General features: G+C 39.4%; 1 protein-coding gene across 1 annotated transcript; it reads right to left on the bottom strand.

Moving 5' to 3' along the window:
- Positions 1-1959: 1959 nt before the first annotated feature.
- Positions 1960-4778, bottom strand: LOC126455663 (zinc finger protein OZF-like). The gene is made up of 2 exons (XM_050091431.1): positions 4573-4778; positions 1960-4490 (listed from the first exon to the last, which is right to left on the bottom strand). The coding sequence occupies exon 2, from the start codon at positions 4399-4401 to the stop codon at positions 3139-3141; it is 1263 nt and encodes a 420-aa protein (XP_049947388.1). The 5' UTR covers positions 4402-4490; positions 4573-4778; the 3' UTR covers positions 1960-3138.
- Between the last annotated feature and the right edge of the window lie 20047 nt (positions 4779-24825).

Raw genomic sequence — 24825 nt, 5'->3', positions numbered from 1 at the left:
TCTGTTATTATGCCATCCTGGAGTTTCCATAGTTTGGTTTTTTTCTTGTATTTTGGTAATATGTTTTTTCTGTTGTTTTGTAAACACAAATAACTAAAACAAAAGTTATACGAAATGAAAAAGACAACATCCCTTATATTACTGGCTACGAGCATAATTTTGTACATTTATAAAATAAACTGATGAGTGCTTAATTAGAAGGCTACTCAATAATTTAATTTTAACTATTGGTATGCAGCATGTGTAACTCGTATGTTCCAAAACACCGCGCATAAAAATAGGATTTTCTGGTGCTCATACCTCAGATTAAATTGGTGATAAAAAGGTATGATCAAGGTTTTTTAGACAGTCCAAAGGCTATGGACCATTTGGATACCAAACAGAAGGATCACCTTAGTGTCACTATCTTACAGTATAGGGTCAAAGTATGAATATTACACACTTCCTCCTGCTTAGGCAAATGTACCAAACTGGTTGGTTCTTTTTGCATTTGATGTGGTTTATAGTGGGCTTGATGGGACTTACGGAGGCACCAATAGTTCATGAACAGTTCCTCAGAAAACCCTATGAAAAGGTTTTTTTACTACTTTTTCACATCACAAATGGACCAAAACCCAGCTGAGGATTCCAAGACGGCTATGCACAGCAAATGGCTGCAAATTTTGTGATGGATTCCTAAAATCCTGATCTTGAACAACCTTAAAAATTTTCTTTGTATCTTTCTCCATTTCTGAGGTACAGATGTTCAAAGTAACCCTACTCATACATGTAAAATATTCATGTAAAATTCAGTGAGAAGTGAAAACGCAGATTATTAAGTGATGTAGCATGTACTCTCACTGGAATACCATCATGAATTTTGACACACACATTAACAAGTAGTGTACAACTCTCATACTTCAACCTTTTTAGAAATATATTCAAATAGCACATATTTTAGAGTTTATAAGAAACCAAGTAAAATGGTATAAATTTCAGATCAGTGTGTCAGATTTTGAGAATGGTCATCTTAAGGTTTCAAAAGTACAAAATCACTGAGCCCCTGCTGTGGCACCAACATATTAAAAATTAATAATACAAAAACAGAACGTCAAAGTCTCAAATTCTGGATTTTACTTTACGCTGGTATGTAGAACAAAATGACAAGCAATTACAAAATTCTAAATCATTGAAGTTCAAATTTGTTTTTTAGTAGTTGATTTATGTGGAATGCCCCATATTTTTGACTCATATTACATACACACATACATATATAAACTACAAAAAATGCAAGGAAGCACGTCCCCCCTCCTCCCACTTAACTTTTAACCAGCATTGAATATGGTAAAATAATTCCTCTTTTTCTGACTGTAAACATACATTTATGACAAGACAGCCAGCCTAGCCAACACTTCCTGGACAATGGAATGATTAGCTCAAACCAATGAACCTATCAAGGAAAATATCTGTTGGTATTACATAACCAACTTATGTTGTCACACAATCATTTGTATCACAGCCATTGAAGCATCAGGACACTCATAGCAATGGGGAGGTTTTGAGTGAGAACACTGTTATTCACCTCTTCCAGTATGTGTCACATGAAAAAACAACTTTTTAAATGAAAGTTACAGTGACAGAGTGACATGTTTGGCGGCCATGACCAGTTTATGCTGGAAAGTCATGGTTCAGTTGTGAGTTAGTGAAGTATACAAATATGTTATCAAGGTAGGCCTAATCTATTCTGTTTAGACACTGCATATTTAGCATTAATAGTTACAGCACCCCTCCCTTCCCCTCCAGAACCCTTTTTTCCCCACTGTGGTTTGTTGTCTGATACTTTAAAGTTTTTATTATGTTGACGGCAACAATAAAAAGAATCTAAACCATCTCTTTTTGTCCAGATGGCCTTATATTCTGACAGCTAACATACAAGTGGATATGTGACGCTATACTGGCTACTGGCAAACAGACATGTTGCCGATATCACCGCCCAATGCTGATGGGTTGTACCATATTTCTCACTACTTGCATGTGTACGTTAGCATTGCACTAAGCACTTTTTTATTATTATTCTGCTCAGCAGAGAAAGTGGGAGATTTGAAACACACACAAGTTGGTTCACAGAAGTGAGAAGCTTCTTTTCAAATAACATAATAACAATGATTTATTACCTTATGTATCTGATGTACACAAACATGAGGTGAACGGTAAAAGTACATATTTGCTCTTTCAAACTCACATCTAAAGTCTATAATAAACATAGAAGCAACACGGAACTCATCTGTGCTAACAAAAGAAGGGTAATTACTATAAATTCTTTCTCACACTGATTGATACTTGTGTTTGGTATCTTCAATTTTGAAGACAGAATACAGACAATTCATACGAAAGCATGTTATATAGTATTTATTATACAATTTGTTTTTATACAGCCAGTCACTTAACATAAAAATTTATAGCAGTAACCAAAATAATAGAATCATTTTATATAAAGAGAAATTCTCATATAATCAATACTGTAAATAAAACAGTAATTCCATTTCAAGTTCAAATTATGCACATACAAAAAGAGGAATTCTAACTTTCATATTTTCAAACATATAGGTAGTTGATAAGACAGCACAATTCAAAATTACGGCATGAGTTTACACTTTAGCCACAATGATCAATTTCTTTAAGTATCTTAACATCTCCAGAATATGTTAAGTAGAAAAATCCAACATGTTATTTTATAAACTGATGTGCATCTCTTTTACTATCAGACTTACAATTTAAGTAGACATATACGGATACATCCTGTTTGCTCCAGAATCTACTCTGTTTTCCAACTAATAAAACTATATGAAACATAAGGTGGAGCAGATATAGCAAAATCATGACTACATATTAAACATGACCAACAGTATTTTAAACGCCAAAAGGAGTTGGCAAAGGTGCTAACAGGAATATGAAATAATTTTCATCAGCTGTAGTCCACAGTGCATAATATATTACTGTCATCATACAATCTCAACCATTAATGCTGAAGGAAATATGTCCATTAATAGTATTGTTGCCTGAGGAACATGGCACTGTGTTCTAAAACCTCAGAACAAAAGACCACTCTAACACACAATAAACATGCTCTTTGTGAACTAAAGTTTATGAAAAAACAGTTTAACAATCTTCTCTGTGAAGTTTCATATGATTTACATATGAGCCTTTCCGTACATATTTCTTATTACATAAATTACATTCAAAATTTTCTTGTTTCACATGCATTTTCATATGATTCTTTAAGTGAGATGAACGAACAAATTTCTTAGTACATATATTACACTCATATCTCTTTTCAATATGAATAAGGACGTGTTTAGCAAGATCTGCTTTTCCAAAAAATGATTTTTTGCACACATCACATTCAAAGCATCTTTCTTTGGTATGCACAGACCTAACATGCAAATTCAGTCTTGATGGTACAGTAAATCTTTTATTACATAACTGGCACTGGTAATTTCCATCACCAGCATGCCCTTGTTTATGAAAAATCAATGCGGAGCGGCAGGAAAACGTTCGTTTACAAACTACGCATTCATTTGGCTTCTCTCCTTCATGGAGCCGTAAATGATATTTCAACAAATAATTTGATGAATATGACTTTGAGCAAATTGTGCAAGCATAGCGTTTCTTGTTATGGACATTTAAATGAACAGTTAAAGCAGATTTTGCCGAAAATTTCTTGTTACATACATTACACTGATAAGCTTTGATGCCAGTATGCAGTATTAAGTGACGTAACATATCATTTTTCTGGGAAAATCCAGAACCACATACAGAACAAAAGAAAGACTTTCCTTTAGCATGTCTCAAAACATGATTCTTATAGTCAAAACTGCTAGCAAACTGTTTTCCACAGACTGTACAAACATATGGTTTGTCATCTGAATGTTTTCTAGCTACATGAAGAGTTAAATGTTCTTTGCGAGCAAAACCTCTACAACAGGTTTCGCACTCATACTTTTTAATTCCTTTATGGAGTGCAGTATGAACCTCGAAATTTCTTTTCAAAGCATAGTTTTTCCCACAAACATTACAAACAAAGGGTTTCTCCCCTGTGTGAGAACGTATATGCCCCTTAAGAGCTCTATTAGTGGTATAATGCTTGGTGCATATCGAACAGCTAAATTTCTTTTTATTTTGCTTTTTCGTATCGTCAGTGCTAAAATAAACTCCCAGTGAATCGTCATTGCTGGGATCATACACAAAATCAGTCAAGAAGATATCACTTGGCTCTACCTTCACCGTTGCGAAAAATTCTGCATCATCTGTATATAAGACATTCTGATTTGTATTCTCCTTAACACGAGCAGCAATTCCCTTTTCATTTTCTGTTGTGAGATCGGGAAATACGTTTTCAGTTTTCAAATCTGTAGCTAACATAGCTACAATCAACGAGCTTACTATATTAATTTAAAGGCATAGGGATCTCTTTGACGAGCAGCCTCTCCAAGAATTCCAGAACATGCTGTCTGCATCAACATACAAAAACAAAATCAATCTTTCACCCACAATCTGAAGAACATGAGAGAATGTAACACAATTATTACTTACGCTATATGTCAAACGCACTTATCCGACAGAAGAGAAGTATGAAAACATTTTTCTGCACACAGTTATTAAGACACTATAATATCACCAAAGGTTTGTACAGTAGGGAAATAACAATTTACAACTGTAAGTGTAGTTATACCATATAAACATCTTCGAAATACGAATGCAACTCTGCCGCTCATTTCAAAGATAACTGATGCACAAGTATACATCTTCGACCATAGATACTAATAGACTGGGCAAGCAGTGCAGCGGCTATACATCTGCCGTGGCTGCAACATAGAATCACGTGACTGTTGCAGAACGTCGGCGGGAGTTCAAGGCAGCATTCTGATTCTTGATTTCACTTCCAGTATTTCTCAGTGGATTTCCTGCTAACTTCACCACATTAAATGTAGCTTATGTAAACACAGCTAGAAGTGATAAATTATTGCGTAACCACTGTACAAATTTAGTTTTACAGCCATTACTTCACAATGAACTTTGTGAACTGCTGAAACACTTTCGATGTTCGGCAATATATTCGCCGCGAATATTTCAGTGTTACCAATTATGAGATGCATTCTCTACTAACAATACGCGTTATGCACTGCATAAAATGTAAATATTGCGTGTGTGTGTTTTAGTGCCTTGGTTGTAGGAAGTGTTATAGACTTCATAAATCGGCATAAACAACGAAACCTGTAACGTAAACACACGTGTTCACATCGCATGTAACGAACTCAGTTGTGTCGTTCACCCACAAAACGTAAAGCAGTTTCATTTGAAAGCTCTTTTTTTGTTTAAACAGTTTGTTTCGTAGATGTATCAAATAAGATATCTACAAAATCAGTACCTACTTACATGAATACTTGTTCCACAGATCACGAATACGATACTTCGCAATGATGTGTCAGTTTAATGAAAGGTAGACCTATCATTACATGACAATTCTTCCAATCACTTATTTATACCTAAAAAATCGTCTACTGAGTAGGAGCTGCCATTCATAGATTATTTTAGTTTGATTTTAAATGCTGGTTGGCTATCTGTCAGGCTTTTAATGCTTGTTGGTAAATGACCAAAGATTTTTGTAGCAGCATATTATTTATCCCATACATTACAGCTTATTATCTGAAAACTAACATAGGCCATACAACTACATTTTTGCAAATGGTATTCAGTATCTGTTTCTGATATTCGTATGTTTTGTAACTGGGAAGTACAAAATAAAACAAAACCCTGATGAGAAATCAAACCCCAAACTTGTTTTTGCAAATTGTTCTTTAAAATAATACCAGCATAATTCACCCCTTTTTGTACCAAAGTCAGATTTAATCCAGGATAGTAAAAATCATCCTTTCTTCTTATGTAGTAGCAATGCACATTGCCATTGCTTTTGGAGTGGGAAGGGTTATTGGTTATATATATATATATATATATATATATATATATATATATATATATATATATATATATATATATATATATATATAGCTGTGTGTGTGTGTGTGTGCGCGCGCGCGCGCGCGCGAGTGTATACCTGTCCTTTTTTCCCCCCTAAGGTAAGTCTTTCCACTCCCGGGATTGGAATGACTCCTTACCCTCTCCCTTAAAACCTACATCCTTTCGTCTTTTCCTCTCTTTCGTGACGAAGCAACCGTTGGTTGCAAAAGCTTGAATTTTGTGTGTATGTTTGTGTGTCTATCGACATGCCAGCGCTTTCGTTTGGTAAGTCACATCATCTTTGTTTATATATATATATATATATATATATATATATATATATATATATATATATTCTTCAAAGTGCTTCGAACAGATGCGTGTGTGCGCAGTAGGCTTGAAATCTTTTCGTTTCACTGCCTGTATCCACATCTGCCTGCGCCCTTCATCCTTTGGAAACCTATACGAAAGAGAAAAAGCAGCTTTGTAGCTTACCATTTCAAGAAATATATACGATTGCAATGTGCGCCTGGAAACACACACAGCACTTCAAACCGCCATTTACGTAACTGTGGCGTTCTGGGTAAGGATATGATACACACAATAGCTTATCAGTATTCAAGAAATGCCGCTAAATTAAACTAATGAGAGATGTTAGTGCCGCGAAATATACGTCATGACCAGTCTACCAATATCTATGGTCGAAGGTGTACATTCACTTCAACTACCACGCAGCATAATGTCTTTGACTTTTCGAAGATAATCAGTTGAACGGCAATCTAACACTGGCTTCACACACGCATCTCATGTGACGCCATAGCTTTTGGCTTGCTGTAGTGGCTTCGTAAGCTACCGTTCAAATAGGACGGCACAAATTCTACGTAGTTGCACGGCTTTGAATATGGCGTCAACTGAAATCGCATGGGCGGGTATGAATGTTATAGTGTAGGTTATGGCTTTAGAGCTGTGACAAGAGTTAAATTCAAGGAAGATGAAACCCGAATGTTAAATCCGAAAATTGATTTCGCACAGACATAAACCAGGGGAAACAAACACATGCATAAAAGAAATAATACACGAGATGAAAATACTGTCTGTAATGGCAAACATGTAAATATCACCTGAAATCATGTAGCTCTTCCAAGATTTTATAATCTTATTGTAGTCATTGAATATCATCTCGAGTAACTAATTTTTAGTTTATCACGTGCCATACACTCTGGATTTGTTTAAGGTTAAGTTTCGTTGCTGGTCCAGTGAAAATATTTATGCAATAGTCATATCTCCCTCAATACCTTTACTTTCAAGATTTATAGGTTTTCTTTATGTCTTGTATTTGGCCTTTAATAGTTCACGTGCCTTATTTATACTCGAGTTAATTAGTGAAACCATGCAAAAATTAACCACTGATGCATGCTAAATTGTTTCACACACAATCCAGAGCTGCTTAACAATAAATGGGTCTGCCACAAAAATATATTTAAACAAACAACTTGAAATGTCTAAATGTTTCAATGCGTTTCTCTACAAAAGAGTACAAATACCTGATAACAAGCAAATAAATTCCACCTACTGATCAATCTGCTCCTCTGCACAGTACTTTTTTCGCATCAAGTTGGAGGCATATTGCAATGCATTTCATTGAAAGATATTAAATACCGTACCGGTATGTATAAAAATCCTCTTTATAAATGTAGTAAGTGCCGTGGCGCGCACAGCCACGCAAATACAACGGGCGGCTACCGCTGCAGAATAAGCCGCACCTGCATCGTACTTCCGGCGCGTTCAGCCAGCCGACACTAGAGGCCTTTCTCCCTCAACATGAAAGCAGCCGCGGAATACGCAAGCGCGCGACCCCTTTTTCCGACGCGGATGGTAATACGATGAGGTCACCATCTGCCAATCGGGTATCGCCAATCCTCACGACAGAATCCGCGGATGAAGACTACAGCTGCCGGGTTAAATAGCCGGCAGGAAAGGAAACAGAGGGACCTCCTGTACACGGCAGATATGCCCCAACCCCCCCCCCCCTCCAGTACACCTCTTACAATATGCTGATGACACCGCATTCCTCGCCCTCGCTCCTACCCTCCAACGGTCCCAACGCCTTCTCCAGAATCACCTTGACCTTTTTGCTGCATGGTGTAACCAGTGGCTCCTGAAACTCAACCCTTCCAAGACCCAGGCAATCATCGTCGGTCGTACCACTCTCTCCTTCCGGCTCCTGGATTTCTCCTTTACTGCCTGTGCCCGTCCTGTCCGCCTCACCCCCACCCTCACCTACCTTGGCCTCACCATTGACCGTCACCTCACCTGGATCCCTCATCTCCGCTCCATCCAATCCAAAGCCCACAACCGCCTCCGACTCCTCAAACTCCTCTCCAGCCGGACATGGGGGTTGCACCCCTCTACCATCCTCCACACCTACAAATCCTTAATCCGTCCCATCCTCTGTTATGCCAGTCCTGCCTGGATATCTGCCCCCCCCCAAATTCTATAAGTCCCTCCAGATCCTTGAGCGTCATGCACTCCGCCTCGCCTTTCGTATACGCCTCCCCTCCCCCACGCAGATCCTCTATGATCTCATTCCTTTCCCCCATCTGCTCCTATTCCTCGAACATATCCGCATCCTCTTCACATCACGCCATCTTGAACCCCCTCACCCCCTGGTTGCTCCTCTCCTCTCCGATCCCCTCCCACTGCCACGTCTTCACCGTTGTATCCCCCCTACCCTCCATCTCTACACCCTACATCTCCTTTCCCAAGGTGGCTTCCATCAACTCCCCCTCCCGGATGATGCCCTCTCTCCCTCCATTTACCCCTCCTAGCAACTCTGATCCTCACTCCCCCTCCTTCCCTCTGTCCTTTTCCTGGGCTCCCTCTACCCCCCTTCCATCCTCTTTCTTCCCCACCTCCCCTCTCTTTGCCCCCTTCTCTCCCCCGCGCCCTTTTCCATTTCCCTCCTCTGCCTCCTCTCATTCCCTCTTGCGTCTGCCCTTCTCCCCCTTTCTTAGTCCTCTCCCTCCTTGGTTCCCCCCCTTTTCGTTTTTTCCTCTCCTCCCTCCTTGTTTTTCCCCCTCCTGCAGGTCCCCCCCCCCCCCATCTGCCTTTGGCTCGGGAGTGTCGTCTTTGTGCTGCCACTTTCGTGCAGTGTTCTACAGTGAGTGTTCTACAGTGCGTGTTTTACAGTGAGTGTTACGTGTTGTGTTTTTTGGGACTTGTTGCGAACGGCCTTCATACTGTCGCTGGGTGTGCCTTTTATCTCTTGCAAACAGAAACCAGACTGTCGCCATGTTTTTTAATTGTCTGTCTACTATGTTACTTGTCTGATTCCTGTGTATTTTATCTACATTGCCAACCCCTTTTGCTTTCTGTTTTAACTTTCCGCAATTTTACGCCATTTTACACTTTAAATCACCATTTTATCGCCTGTTTTTCCTTGTTTCTTTCTTCTTCCTTTATTTAACAAAAGTCTGTAGGCTGTAGAGCAGCGTAGTAAGCTGCTGCCAGCCCGCCCCCTTCGGGGGGAATTGAAAATCAATAAAGAAAAAAAAAAAAAAAGAAACAGAGGGCTTCCGACACGGGGGTGAAACTCATATAGGGATTTCCGGTAACACGAATTTGGTTTGGTCCCAGGCCACTTGGAGCGCTGCAAGTTTAGCAATTTATAGTCTCGTGTTCCTATTGGATGACGTAGTCTTCCATAATTATTTTGGTATCGTAGCAACGTGATCGTGATTTTTCGTTTAAATTGGTGTTCAAGTATGTTGCTATTATTCTGCTTAATTTTTGGATGCATTCGTAATATTTGATGGTGTGATGATTCAGTATTTACTTTTTTACTTTTGTTTCATATAAAACACGAGGTTGTATCATCACATTACGTTCTGTGGACTCTTGTATATTTGTTCCTGCAAAGAAATACAATTTCCTTTGCCCTTTTTCCTTAAAGGGTAAGTATATTTCTTATTTCTGTTAATATTTCGTTGTATTTCATAGAGAATCCCATGCTAGCAGCTTTTGACATAGTTTGTATTCAACTTTCCGAATCCTGTAATGGAATATAATTCTGGTTTTGATTGGTCTTCCTTTTTGCTACGAAGTACTCTTAGTGACATAATAAGTATCATTTATTGTGCCATTTACTACATACCAAATATTGGACGTGTTACAATTGATTCGTAATGCCTTGAGTGTGTTCTATTTCCCGTTTTCGACAGTAAATATTCTGTACAGTACATAACACTCTATCCAGGTAAAAAGTGTTTGTTGCTGTTGTATCGACAAAGATTGTGTTCTCACATAATAAGACATTTGTTTCGAAGTCACACAAAGCAGGTCCTTCAAGCAGTTGAACATTTACACATATTATTGTGGCAATATCCTATGCAGTAGAAATCTTCTTGCACTTTAATGCTCAACACAATGTAATACAGATTTACAGCTGTAACTGTTACTGATAATGTACAGTTGAATTTGGTATCTACCATGGTATCTAGATGCTGAAATATACTGAAATGGTACAATAAGCAGTGTTTCTACCGCCAGATAGCACTGTTTAACGAAGTAGTGTTGAATATAGAATATAGTGCAACTATGTGATATATATAGAGTGATGTGCATATCCGTAGTAGAAATGAGAATTTCTTTCGTTTTTTCACGATTTTGTAGCAATAACACATCAGATTACAAGCCATGATAGCAGTTATCAATACTTCAGTACAGGATAGCTGCATTTAGACAAAAGCTAATATGATTTTTGATAGTGAAATTAATTTCACATTGAGTTTTCTTTAACATTAATCAATGTAAACCATACCTGATCTTTTTTCTCGTTCCTAATTTTTGGTTTGAGTAACATTTCAGACACATGAGGATGGATCATACAGGAAGAGAAGAAACCAGTTTGAGATTGAAATTGAAATACTCGTGCAAGTTTCCTTGATGCAGGAGTAGTTATTATGTAAAAATAAATTCCAAACACAAGAATAAACATTTCTATAATTTTCCAGCTGCATCAAAAAGTGAGACTTTAAAGAATCGGAAATTGATCTGTAATATAGATGAAGGTGTCAACTGTAGTTATTATTATGTGTGTGATGATAATTTTTATGAAGCAGATTTTGTGAACTTTACTAGACACAGGCTAAATCCTGGTGTTATACCAAAGCACATGGAATTGGTGTTGTATCACCCTCCTCCCACCCATCTGTGTTACACTGGTGGTGCTGGTGGTGGTGGTGGTGGTGGTTTCACCACATCGGGTGCAAATATAAGTGTGCACGAGACAGGTCACAATGCAAAATCTACAGTAATACAACGAAGCAGTCCCCCTTTACAGAGCACAGATGATGGTGAGTACAGCTTTTTATCCTCACCTGTTTATGATGTTGAAAGTAGTCCAGGTGTAATGGGATCTGGCGTTCCTAAACGTGATTTAACTCCAAGAAAACACAAAATGTATAAATTGCATAGAATTACAGTTTCCAGAGTGTGTAAATTGAAAAAACAGCTACAGAATGAGAGGAATAAATTGAAAATTCTAAAAGAGTTGTATGACGACAGGAAATTTCAGTTAATTGAAGAAGAGTTGAATGATGTGACTAAAACTTTTATTAATAGTCAGTTAAGAAATGCCAATATGCAGCCCACAGCAGTACGGTGGTCTATACAAGATAAGACATTTGCTTTACCTATTTATAAGTGTAGTCCCCGGTTGTACAGATATTTGGCCACATACTTCTCCCTTCCATCTGTCAGGCTGCTCAAGGGAGTGCTTTCCCACATACCATTTGATACAGGACTTAATCCAGCTTTATTAAACTTTTTAGCAAGGGAAGTAAGTAATATGCATGAAAATGACAAGTATTGTGCTCTACTTTTTGATGAAATGTCTCTGGATGATGGTATGTACTATGATGCACACAAACAGCTAATCTATGGGTATGAGGACTTGGGTCATTTAGGACATTCACCTGTAGCTGCTAGTCAAGCATTGGTTTTTATGCTGAAAGGCATTCACAGAACTTGGAAACAAGTTCTAGCATATTACTTTACTGCAACCACTTTTCACTACACCCATTTGAAATCACTCATTGTTCACATCATAAGTGAACTACAGAATATTGGGTTCAAAGTGGTTTGTACTGTATGTGACCAGAATGCCACAAACCAAAAGGCCCTTAAGCAACTGTGTGAAGCAAATTTGTTGAAGCCCAGTATATTTCATTTTGTTGTCAATAATCAACCAATTGTTACCATTTATGATGTACCACATCTGCTCAAAAACACTAGAAATGCTTTGATAGATAATAAAATTCAATTTGAACCTCACAAAGCAGCAAAGTTTGAGTACATCAGTACAGTGTTCTTTTTGGAAAAAAAAAACGGTTCAAAACTCTGCCCAAATTAAAAGCACAACACTTTAACTTTTCTGATTTCCATGTCAAAATGAAGGTAAAAGTTGCTGCTGCACAAATGAGCCATACTGTTGCAGCTGCAATTGAAACATATTTTTCTACTCACACATTACCATCTGAAGCTATACACACAGCTGAGTTTGTGGAAAAGGTAGATAATCTCTTTGATTCACTCAACAGTAATGAGCAATATCCCAGGGATGGAAAACAATTTAGGTGTGCTTTATCAGAAAATTCGCCGCATTTAGAAATGTGGTATAGCATATTGAGGGAAATAGGCAGCTGGCAAATAATAGATTTAAAAACGGGAAGAAACAAGACTAATATGTTTAGCTTCATAAAAGGTTGGCAGATTACATTACAGTCTATTATTTTCTTGTGGAAGACCTTGAAAGTGGTTGGCTTTAAGTACTTAAATTTAAAGGCGTTCAATCAAGATGCTTTAGAAAATTTCTTTTGTTGTATAAGACAATATGGTATTGCTAATACAAACCCAACTTGTTTTCAGTTTGTACAAGCTCTGAAGACTTGTGTTGTCAATCATATGACTTTGCCTTTCAAAGCCATGAGTGTAAGTAACTGTGAAAATGATGATTACACTCCCTTGAGAAGTTTGTGTCACTTTTTGGCAGCTAGTGGTAGGAGTGAACATTTAACTGAATGTGAGATGAAAGACTCTGATGCACCTGAGAAAATTTATTCTTACTCAGATGGTATCATCGAGTCTGTAGAAGATCAACAATACTTAGCCTATGTAGCAGGCTATGTACTAAAAGCCATAGATGTACCAGATGATTGTGAAACATGTAATACCAGTCTCTACTCCTCTGTTGTGACTGAAAATCATTTGTTTACCTCATTTAAAGAGAATAGTGAGGAGCATTCTCATTTGAAATATGTAAGTGAAAGAGTCATAATTTTCCTAAGGCCACTCCATGATCAGCTGTATGAGTATCTAAGTAGTCATGGTCACACAACAAAACTACATGATAATTTAAAAAAAAAATTTGTTCTGTCTCATACAACAATTTGTAATAAACATGACATTGAAGAGAGACTTCTGAAGACAAGTATTCCATTTATAATATACAAGTATGTGAAAGAAAAGAAATTTACAAACAAGAGGAAATTGTGTATGCAACTACTTAAAAAGAAGTTGAAATCGTCTTCGACCCGGAAGCGACGCCCGTCTAACTCCTCGGCATCCATTGGAGAGCATCGAGAGAACACTACCAAGGAACATAAAATCAGTTTAGCTTTAAAAGTCAATTTTATTAAGGTTGTATATTCGTGTTTTGATACGAAATTTTTGGGCAGGATCAAAGCCTTTTTATTTTCCAAAGGTTATCTGTTGTAAAATTAAGTGGTGTCCTGGCTACACCTAATAAAACAAATTTTATTATCACGTGGGTGTTGATCAGTGAATATAACAGTAAGGGCAAGTAGTTAATATGTTCATGTCATACAATTCAGACTGCTACCTCACTGCTTCAATTGAACTTCTGTCATTTATTATAAATTTTAAGAAAAGAGACAATGAAACGAAACAATTTTTAACAAATAATGAACAAAAAACAACTTATACTAACCACTAAGCCCACAACGAAATGAAATATGGAGATCTGTGCATTGCCGTGTACCTAGAGGAAATGCACTTGGGGTTTATGTGATTAACAACAGACTGATGATGTTACCTGGCAAAACTTCCTTCCCAAGAAACTTTGATGGTGCTGTGGCATGAAGTGATGGATCAGGACAGCCAGTTTGGATGCTGCCATTTGAAATGCATTGCAGAATATTTTGATGAGACGGGATGTGGCGTAATGTGGCAACCAGTGTTCATAGTCCTTAGCATGGAACACTCTGTGGAACTAGATACCAGTTATAATGCTTTCCGTAATAAGAAGTCTTCCAAAACCAATGTAGAAACCACTGTAATACATCATGTGGTCAACATTGCTGGACTGTTAGAGTGACAGTAGTATAATCTGTGCAGATGATATCCAAGATTAATTGATGCAAAGTTGATTCATCAGGTCCTTTTTACATATACTGTACATAGAGGAAAAGCTCGTAAATGTTGGCAACATGCATCTGACGGCATTGGGAAAAATTGTTTTAAAAGCAAAACCAAACTGGAAAAGGAACATAACAAATATCAGACCTGTGGGGAGAAACAGAATTAGAATAGACCAAAATTCTGCACAAGCTGTGAACAATTTAGTAATATTGTTGCTGTTTCATAGTAAACAGTTATTAGCCTACATTCCAGATCACAAATTTACCTGGCACAGTCTAATCCATAATGTCGATCTGATCATTACAGATAAAGAATTATTTCAAGCCATAGACTAAAAACAAAATTCCTCAGTATCAGAAGGATGACAAAGCATGTTTTAAATGAGAATTCTTTGTCATTTGTGTCACATAAGTCATATTGTGAATTTTGATTCCCAAAACTCACCGAAATACATCAGTGTATGAAGTTTGACCATATGTAGCAAGTCTGACAACGTTTCAGTAGTGTTTCATTAGTAGTCAATATCATTCTCAGAAACATCATAAAAATTGTGATGACAATCATTCAGCAAATGAGTGCTCAAACCCAAATCTCTTATGTATTCATTGTAAAGGGAATCAGAACTCAATGGATACTAGGTGTCGAGAGTATGGGAAGCAGAGACAAATAAAGAAACTTCTTCTGAGCTCAACATTCCATACAAAAAAGCCAGTAATCTAGTAACTCGCAAACCTTATGCAGAAGTTGCAATGGTTCAGTGGCCGAGAGAAGATGAGCAAACTTATCCCATTTTATCTCACACTCAACATAGGTTCACAATGTACACCCAGCCCCAGCAACAAACAAAACATCCAATAACTTCCACTGTACCGCGATTCCCAAACGTTTGTCGCAAACGTGAACTACCATTAGCACCCACTGCAGCAGATATATACGAGTATTTTCAGAGTTTCATAAATTTCCTATTCAGGAGGAAGCAAACATAAGCAGCATTTCTTCTTCAGATGTGCCAAGCAAAACAAAAATTATTAAAAACTCGTGAACATTGCTGCTGGACTCATAAGCACCAAATATAGAATCGATAAGCTCATTAGCTATACAACAGGCAATTGCTAATACTTTATCTTTAAAAAACATATTTAATGAAAATTTTACAGCAGTACCTCTGCTCAGCAATCTCAAACAAGGACACTTTAGAGCATAAACTTTTTGTTGAAAAAGTCAATATCAACGAGGCACATGGTAGAAACCAGAATCAAATATTAAATTTGTAGGGTAAATATTAAATTTATAGGGTATAATTTCTTCACCAAGATATAAATGATGGAAAAAGAGGCGCACATTGTTGAAACAAAATCAAATATTAAATTTATAGGGAGCGAAGGCTATTTACAATTTGTACAGAAATCAGATGGAAAGTATAAGAGTCGGGGGACATGAAAGAAAAGCAGTGGTTGGGAAGGGAGTGAGACAGGGTTGTAGCCTCTCCCCAATGTTATTCAATCTGTATATTGAGCAAGCAGTGAAGGAAACAAAAGAAAATTCGGAGTAGGTACTAAAATCCATGGAGAAGAAATATAAACTTTGAGGTTCGCCAATGACATTGTAATTCTATCAGAGACAGCAAAGGACTTGGAAGAGCAGTTGATCGGAATGGATAGTGTCTTGAAAGGAGGATATAAGGTGAACATCAACAGAAGCAAAACGAGGATAATGGAATGTAGTCGAATTAAGTCGGGTGATGCTGAGGGAATTAGATTAGGAAATGAGACACTTAAAGTAGTAAAGTAGTTTTGCTATTTGGGGAGCAAAATAACTTATCATGGTCGAAGTAGAGAGGATATAAAATGTAGACTTACAATGGCAAGGAAAGTGATTCTGAAGAAGAGAAATTTGTTAACATCGAGTATAGATGTAAGTGTCAGGAAGTCGTTTCTGAAAGTATTTGTATGGAGTGTAGCCATGTATGGAAGTGAAACATGGACGATAAATAGTTTGGACAAGAAGAGAATAGAAGCTTTCGAAATGTGGTGCTACAGAAAAATGCTGAAGATTAGATGGGTACTTCACATCACTAATGAGGAGGTATTGAATAGGATAGGGGAGAAGAGAAGTTTGTGGCACAACTTGACTAGAAGAAGTGATCGGTTGGTAGGACATGTTCTGAGGCATCAAGGGATCACCGATTTAGTATTGAAGGGAAGCGCAGAGGTTAAAAATCGTAGAGGAAGACCAAGAGATGAATACGCTAAGCAGATTCAGAAGGATGTAGGCTGCAGTAGGTACTGGGAGATGAAGAAGCTTGCACAGGATAGAGTAGCATAGAGAGCTGCATCAAACCAGTCTCAGGACTGCAGACCACAATAATAATAATAGGGTATCATTTCTCTACCATGATACAAATGATGGAAAAAAAGACGCATTTCTGTTCATAAGATCTTCTGTGGTTTTTGCTGCAGAGTATATAGATTTTACCACTATAAGTAATTTCCAAGCGATAGCAGTATAAGTAAATATATCATCACAATTTTTAACTATAATCTACATCTACATCCATACTCCGCAAGCCACTTGACGGTGTGTAGCGGAGGGTACCTGGAGTACCTCTATCGGTTCTCCCTTCTATTCGAGGCACGTATTGTTCGTGGAAAGAAGGATTGTCGGTATGCCTCTGTGTGGGCTCTAATGTCTTTGATTTTATCTTCATGGTCTCTTTGCGACATATACGTAGGAAGGAGCAATATAATGCTTGACTCCTCAGTGAAGGTATGTTCTCGATACTTCAACAAAAGCCCGTACCGAGCTACTGAGCGTCTCTCCTGCAGAGTCTTCCACTGGAGTTTATCTATCATCTCCAACACGCTTTCACAATTACTAAATGATCGTGTAACGAAGTGCGCTGCTCTCTGTTGGTCTTCTCTATCTCTTCTATCAACACTATCTGGTACAGATCACACACTGTTGAGCAGTATTCAAGCAGTTGGCTAACAAGTGTACTGTAACTTACTTCCTTTGTTTTCGGACTGCATTTCCTTAGGATTCTTCCAATGAATCTGTCTGGCATCTGCTTTACTGACGATTAATTTTATATGGTCATTCCATTTTAAATCACTCCTAATGCGTACTCCCAGATAATTTATGGAATTAACTGCTTCCAGTTGCTGACCTGCTATATTGTAGCTAAGTAATAAAGGATCTTTCTTTCTATGTATTCGTAGCATGTTACACTTGTCTACATTGAGATTCAATTGCCATTCCCTGAACCATGCGTCAATTCATTGCAGGTCCTCCTGCATTTCAGAACAATTTTCCGTTGTTACAACCTCTCGATATACTGCAGCAGCATCCGCAAAAACCCTCAGTGAATTTCCGATGTCATCCACAAGGTCATTTATGTATATTGTGAATAGCAGCAGTCCTACGACACTCCCCTGCGGCACACCTGAAATCACTCTTACTTCGGAAGACTTCTCTCCATTGAGAATGACATGCTGCGTTCTGTTATCTAGGAACTCTTCAATCCAATCACACAATTGGTCTGATAGTCCATATGCTCTATCTTTGCTCATAAAACGGCTGTGGGGAACTGTATCGAACGCCTTGTGGAAGTCAAGAAACATTGCATTTACCTGGGAACCCGTGTCTATGGTCCTCTGAGTCTTGTGGACAAATAGCGCGAGCTGAGTTTCACACGATCGTCTTTTTCAAAACCCATGCTGATTCCTACAGAGTAGATTTCTAGTCTCCAGAAAAGTACTTATACTCGAACATAATACGTGTTCCAAAATTCTACAACTGATCGACGTTAGAGGTATAGGTCTATAGTTCTGCACATCTGTTCGACGTTTCTTCTTGAAAATGGGGATGTCCTTTGGAACGCTACGATCTTCTAGAGACCTACGGTACACCGCTGCAAGAAGGGGGACAAGTTCCTTTGCATACTCTGTGTAAAATCGAACTGGTAAGTAAGGGGACTAAGTATGTGCCAGCACACGTTGCATTGTTGCCAAATTTATTCAAGATGGCTGCGATGACGTCATCCAAGATGGTGGCATGTAAACTTGGCAACATCGCATGACGTCATCCAAGATGTTGGCTTTTGGCGGGAAAATAGGCCAATTGTGCTACGTCCACTAACCTAACCATCACAAAAATGATGGGAATTTTGAATTTTGGCGGGAAAATAGCCCAGTTGTGCTGTGTCCACTAACCTAAGCCTCCAGAAGGAAAAATGGCGGGAAGTTTGAATTCCAACAGGATAATGCATGCAAAGACCTTACTTGTCTTATTGTGTACTGGTATTATTATTCATTATCATTTATTAACATTCATTATCATTCATTGTCATTTATTATCATTCCTTATCATTTATTATTATAGGCCTACCGCCACTCGAAAATTGCTCCAAATTCAAATTCCAACACGATAATAGCAGCAAAACCTTAGTTTTGTATATCATTATTCATTATTATTTATTATCATTCATTATCATTTATTATTATTTATGTTCATTTATTATCATTTATTATTATTTATTATTGGCCTACCTCCACTAACATAGAAAATCGCGCCAAGTTCAATCATTTATTATTATTTATTCAATACTCCTGATTTTGGGGGCAAGAAAGCCATTTCCGTTACAAACGTAACAAAAAAAATATAGGTCACAAGTTCAAATTTCAACACGATAATCGGTCACACATACTAAATAGGCCACCTCATCGTACTAAGTTTGAATTTTCTTGCTGTCACTTATTGTTTCACTCCCAAGCTATCAAAATCTCGACAAATAATAATGATAATAATATACTCCACTTCCACTAATCTAAGTCAACTCCTGTGAATTATTGGGAAATGGACTGAGGTCTTTAGTTCAAACAGTACGCTCATCACTAGTTCTCCAACATCACATCTTCGAGATGTTTGGAGTCCAACTGTGTGTTAGTTCGTATCTCAGCCACCCGAGGACGTCGCCGTGACGGCATTTAAGATGGCGGCAAGAAAGCCAATTGGGTCACGTCCACCAAGTTTGAATTTTCGCGGTTTCCGCCGCTAAATTATCAAAATCGCGCCACTTGTACTAAGCTAAGTCACCAGGCGGGGAAATGACTTTACTTCAATCACTACGGTCATGCAGCTGTGTCCCTACTGACTTCGAGATGGTCACACCGCGAACTGCAGAGCCCAAATGGTGTAGTTCACGCCGTTGCCAGCAGAGGTCGGTCGGTGGTAGCCCACGCGCGTCGCTTGTCCAGCCAGCAAGCCACCGCTGACGTCACAGGCGCCACTCGGCCGGCGTAAACATCGGCAGGTCGGTTAGCGATCCACCACGCCGCTTTGTGGGACAAGCAACGCGCCGCCACACGTTTGCCGCCAAATTCGTTTGCTCGAAAGTGGAATCTGCCCCGACGTCACACCTGTCGATAGTCCGGTCGAATCTGGCCACGTATTTCTAAATCAGCACCCGCACAAACATTATTAAAAGCTCGTAACTTGTACTACAGAAAGTGACAAGGTGGGGAAAAGGATTCTTTATTTCAGACTTTACGGTCATGCAGGTGTGCCCCCAACTGACTTCTCCATGCTCACACAGCGAAACTCCAGAGCGCAGCTGACGTACGTGCGGCCGGCTGAGCCCGCTCCATCGGCGGGCCGGCTGACGTCAAGCGACCAGCGGTGCCCGCACACCCCCACGGCCAGCGCGCTAGGTAGGTGGCGAGCGGCGCCTCAGGGTCCCGCCACAAACGGTCAGCCGCGCTCGCCTCAGAGTCCGACTACGTAAACATCTTTCCGCGCCCACGAGCACTTAACGCTGGACAGGATTGAACCTGTCGACCGCGTGTTATGTGTACTGCATTATGTAGGAGCAGTTTGATATTGTGCACTGAAATTAGGTTTTGTTTGCGTGTCTGCCGACTGTGCAACATGACACCAGGAGTCAGGGCGAGTGTTTTTTGTTTGAGAGTGATAGACATACTCGATGCCTAAATAAAATGTAGGTTACGTATTTGTGGCAATGGCCTTGCCGCAATGGATATACCGGTTCCCGTGAGATCATCGTACTTAAGCGCTGTCGGGCGAGGTCGGCACTTGGATGGGTGACCATCCAGCCGCCATGCGCTGTTGTTATTTTTCGGGGTGCACTCAGCCTCGTGATGCCAATTGAGGAGCTACTCGACCGAATACTAGAGGCTCCGGTCAAAGAAAACCATCATAACGAGCGGGAGAGCGATGTGTTGACCACACGCCCCTGTTATCCGCATCCTCAACTGAGGATGATACGGCGGTCGGATGGTCCCGATGGGCCACTTGCAGCCTGAAGATGGAGTGCTTTTTAAGTATCTGTGGGCCGATATAGAATATGCGAGAGTTGGTTATTATTTTTTCTACTTGGAGGTTTTGTTAGATCGAATTGCTGAGGCAAGTAGCTACGAGAGCGCGTGGGGTGTGATTGCAGCATATATCCGTCTCTCAGCGGTTAACTACAGGTGGAGCGAGCGATGTTCTCGACTTAGGTACTGGGGGTGTGCTCTGGGCATGTCCTAGACCGTGTGGATTGAAGAACAGTATTCGGGTCATAGTTTAGCTAGAATATTTACAGAGGAGTATGTCTGACGCGAGTATGAAGGTCCAGGCTGTGACGTGGGCGGTCTCGCGCTCGTGATGTGTGAGAGGCAAAGCAGACGATTTTGAATAATCACAGGTAACTTAGGTTAGTGGCTTCGTTTGCAATAATTTTCTTGTCTTGGTAGCGAAACACGAACTGACCATCGGAATTCAAACTTGGCTAATTTGTATAGAAAAAATGTGATATACATTAATTTAGGTTGGTGCACATTAGCAAACGGCAGTACACATTAGTACATGTTAGCCGACGAACATGGGTCGGTAAGGGGCCGTGGTGGTCGGTAGGGACTTTACCTATTTCATTCCAAGTCTAGGTGGGCGTGGTACTGGTGATTGCCGGTCTAGGTGGACGCGGAAGTTTTACGCATCAGAGAGGTTAATTAATTGATCAATTTAATTAAGTAGTCATGGGAACTTTGTTACATTCACTTGCGGAGGTACTACGGTCGGCGCGCGCGAAGGCTCACGTGTACGAGCGTGTGTTTTCGCGACGATCTTCGATTAGGTAAGTGCAGAATGTGGATTGAATAATGAGAGTCGGTTGATCAATTAACTTAGCGAGGGACGTCGTGGTGAGTGCATGGGCTGGACCACTTGTTGTGACGTCGTGGAGGATTCCACCATATGTAGCAAGTCTGACAACGTTTCAGTAGTGTTTCATTAGTAGTCAATATCATTCTCAGAAACATCATAAAAATTGTGATGACAATCATTCAGCAAATGAGTGCTCAAACCCAAATCTCTTATGTATTCATTGTAAAGAGAATCAGAACTCAATGGATACTAGGTGTCGAGAGTATGGGAAGCAGAGACAAATAAAGAAACTTCTTCTGAACTCAACATTCCATACAAAAAAGCCAGTAATCTAGTAACTCGCAAACCTTATGCAGAAGTTGCAATGGTTCAGTGGCCGAGAGAAGATGAGCAAGCTTATCCCATTTTATCTCACACTCAACATAGGTTCACAATGTACACCCAGCCCCAGCAACAAACAAAACATCCAATAACTTCTACTGTACCGCGATTCCCAAACGTTTGTCGCAAACGTGAACTACCATTAGCACCCACTGCAGCAGATACATACGAGTATTTTCAGAGTTTCATAAATTTCCTATTCGGGAGGAAGCAAACATAAGCAGCATTTCTTCTTCAGATGTGCCAAGCAAAACAAAAATTATTAAAAACTCGTGAACATTGCTGCTAGACTCATAAGCACCAAATATAGAATCGATAAGCTCATTAGCTATACAACAGGCAATTGCTAATACTTTATCTTTAAAAAACATATTTAATGAAAATTTTACAGCAGGACCTCTGCTCAGCAATCGCAAACAAGGACACTTTAGAGCATAAACTTTTTGTTGAAAAAGTCAATATCAACGAGGCACATGGTAGAAACCAGAATCAAATATTAAATTTGTAGGGTAAAAATTAAATTTATAGGGTATAATTTCTTCACCAAGATATAAATGATGGAAAAAGAGGCGCACATTGTTGAAACAAAATCAAATATTAAATTTATAGGGAGCGAAGGCTACTTACAATTTGTACAGAAACCAGATGGCAATTATAAGAGTCGGGGGACATGAAAGAAAAGCAGTGGTTGGGAAGGGAGTGAGACAGGGTTGTAGCCTCTCCCCAATGTTATTCAATCTGTATATTGAGCAAGCAGTGAAGGAAACAAAAGAAAATTCGGAGTAGGTACTAAAATCCATGGAGAAGAAATATAAACTTTGAGGTTCGCCAATGACATTGTAATTCTATCAGAGACAGCAAAGGACTTGGAAGAGCAGTTGATCGGAATGGATAGTGTCTTGAAAGGAGGATATAAGATGAACATCAGCAGAAGCAAAACGAGGATAATGGAATGTAGTCGAATTAAGTCGGGTGATGCTGAGGGAATTAGATTAGGAAATGAGACACTTAAAGTAGTAAAGTAGTTTTGCTATTTGGGGAGTAAAATAACTTATCATGGTCGAAGTAGAGAGGATATAAAATGTAGACTTACAATGGCAAGGAAAGTGTTTCTGAAGAAGAGAAATTTGTTAACATCGAGTATAGATGTAAGTGTCAGGAAGTCGTTTCTGAAAGTATTTGTATGGAGTGTAGCCATGTATGGAAGTGAAACATGGACGATAAATAGTTTGGACAAGAAGAGAATAGAAGCTTTCGAAATGTGGTGCTACAGAAAAATGCTGAAGATTAGATGGGTACTTCACATCACTAATGAGGAGGTATTGAATAGGATAGGGGAGAAGAGAAGTTTGTGGCACAACTTGACTAGAAGAAGTGATCGGTTGGTAGGACATGTTCTGAGGCATCAAGGGATCACCGATTTAGTATTGAAGGGAAGCGCAGAGGTTAAAAATCGTAGAGGGAGGCCAAGAGATGAATACACTAAGCAGATTCAGAAGGATGTAGGCTGCAGTAGGTACTGGGAGATGAAGAAGCTTGCACATGATAGAGTAGCATAGAGAGCTGCATCAAACCAGTCTCAGGACTGCAGACCACAATAATAATAATAGGGTACCATTTCTCTACCATGATACAAATGATGGAAAAACAGACGCATTTCTGTTCATAAGATCTTCTGTGGTTTTTGCTGTAGAGTATATAGATTTTACCACTATAAGTAATTTCCAAGCAATAGCAGTATAAGTAAATATATCATCACAATTTTTAACTATAATCTACATCTACATCCATACTCCGCAAGTCACTTGACGGTGTGTAGCGGAGGGTACCTTGAGTACCTCTATCGGTTCTCCCTTCTATTCGAGGCACGTATTGTTCGTGGAAAGAAGGATTGTCGGTATGCCTCTGTGTGGCCGTCAGCTGCGCTGTGGAGTTTCGCTGTGTGAGCATGGAGAAGTCAGTTGGGGGCACACCTGCATGACCGTAATGTCTGAAATAATGAGTCCTTTTCCCCACCTTGTCACTTTGGGTAGTACAAGTTACGAGCTTTTAATGATGTATGTGCGGGTGCTGATTTAGAAATACGTGGACAGATTCGACTGGCCTATCGACGGGTGTCACGTCGGGGGAGATTCCACTTTCGAGCAAACGAATTTGGCGGCAAACGTGTGGCGGCACTTTGCTTGTCCCACAAAGCGGCTTGGTGGATCACGAACCGACCTGCTGATGTTTACGCCGGCCGAGTGGCGCCTGTGACGTCAGCGGTGTCTTGCTGGCTGGACCAGCGACGCGCGTGGGCTACTACCAACCGACCTCTGCTGGCAACGACGTGAACTACACCATTTGGGCTCTGGAGTTCCCGGTGTGACCATCTCGAAGTTAGTTAGGACACAGCTGCATGACTGTAATGCCTGAAATACAGTCATTTCCCTGCCTGGTGACTTAGGTTAGTACAAGTGGCGCGATTTTAATAATTTAGCGGTGGAAGTATAAGTAACCACGAAAATTCAAACTTGGTGGACGTGACCCAATTGGCTTTCTTGCCGCCATCTTAAATGCCGTCACGGTGACGTCCTCGGGTGGCTGAGATACGAACTAACATACAGTTGGACTCCAAACATCTCGAAGATGTGATGTTGGAGAACTAGTGATGAGCGTACTGTTTGAACTAAAGACCTCAGTCCATTTCCCAATAATTCACAGGAGTTGTCTTAGATTAGTGGAAGAGGAGTTTATTATTATTATTATTATTATTACTATTTGATGAGATTTTGATAGCTTGGGAGTGAAACAATAAGTGACAGCGAGAAAATTCAAACTTAGTACGATGAGGTGGCCTATTTAGTA

The sequence above is a fragment of the Schistocerca serialis genome, chromosome 2 (genome assembly GCF_023864345.2).
Source record: "Schistocerca serialis cubense isolate TAMUIC-IGC-003099 chromosome 2, iqSchSeri2.2, whole genome shotgun sequence".
In the NCBI taxonomy this organism is placed as follows: Eukaryota; Metazoa; Arthropoda; class Insecta; order Orthoptera; family Acrididae; genus Schistocerca; species Schistocerca serialis.
Note: the sequence above shows the minus strand (reverse complement) of the source record. Positions and strands in the feature narration are given on the sequence as shown.

What these genes read in the sequence shown, in the direction of transcription:
- LOC126455663 (XM_050091431.1), bottom strand. Translation starts at nt 4,401, where the DNA reads ATGTTAGCTACAGATTTGAAAACTGAAAACGTATTTCCCGATCTCACA.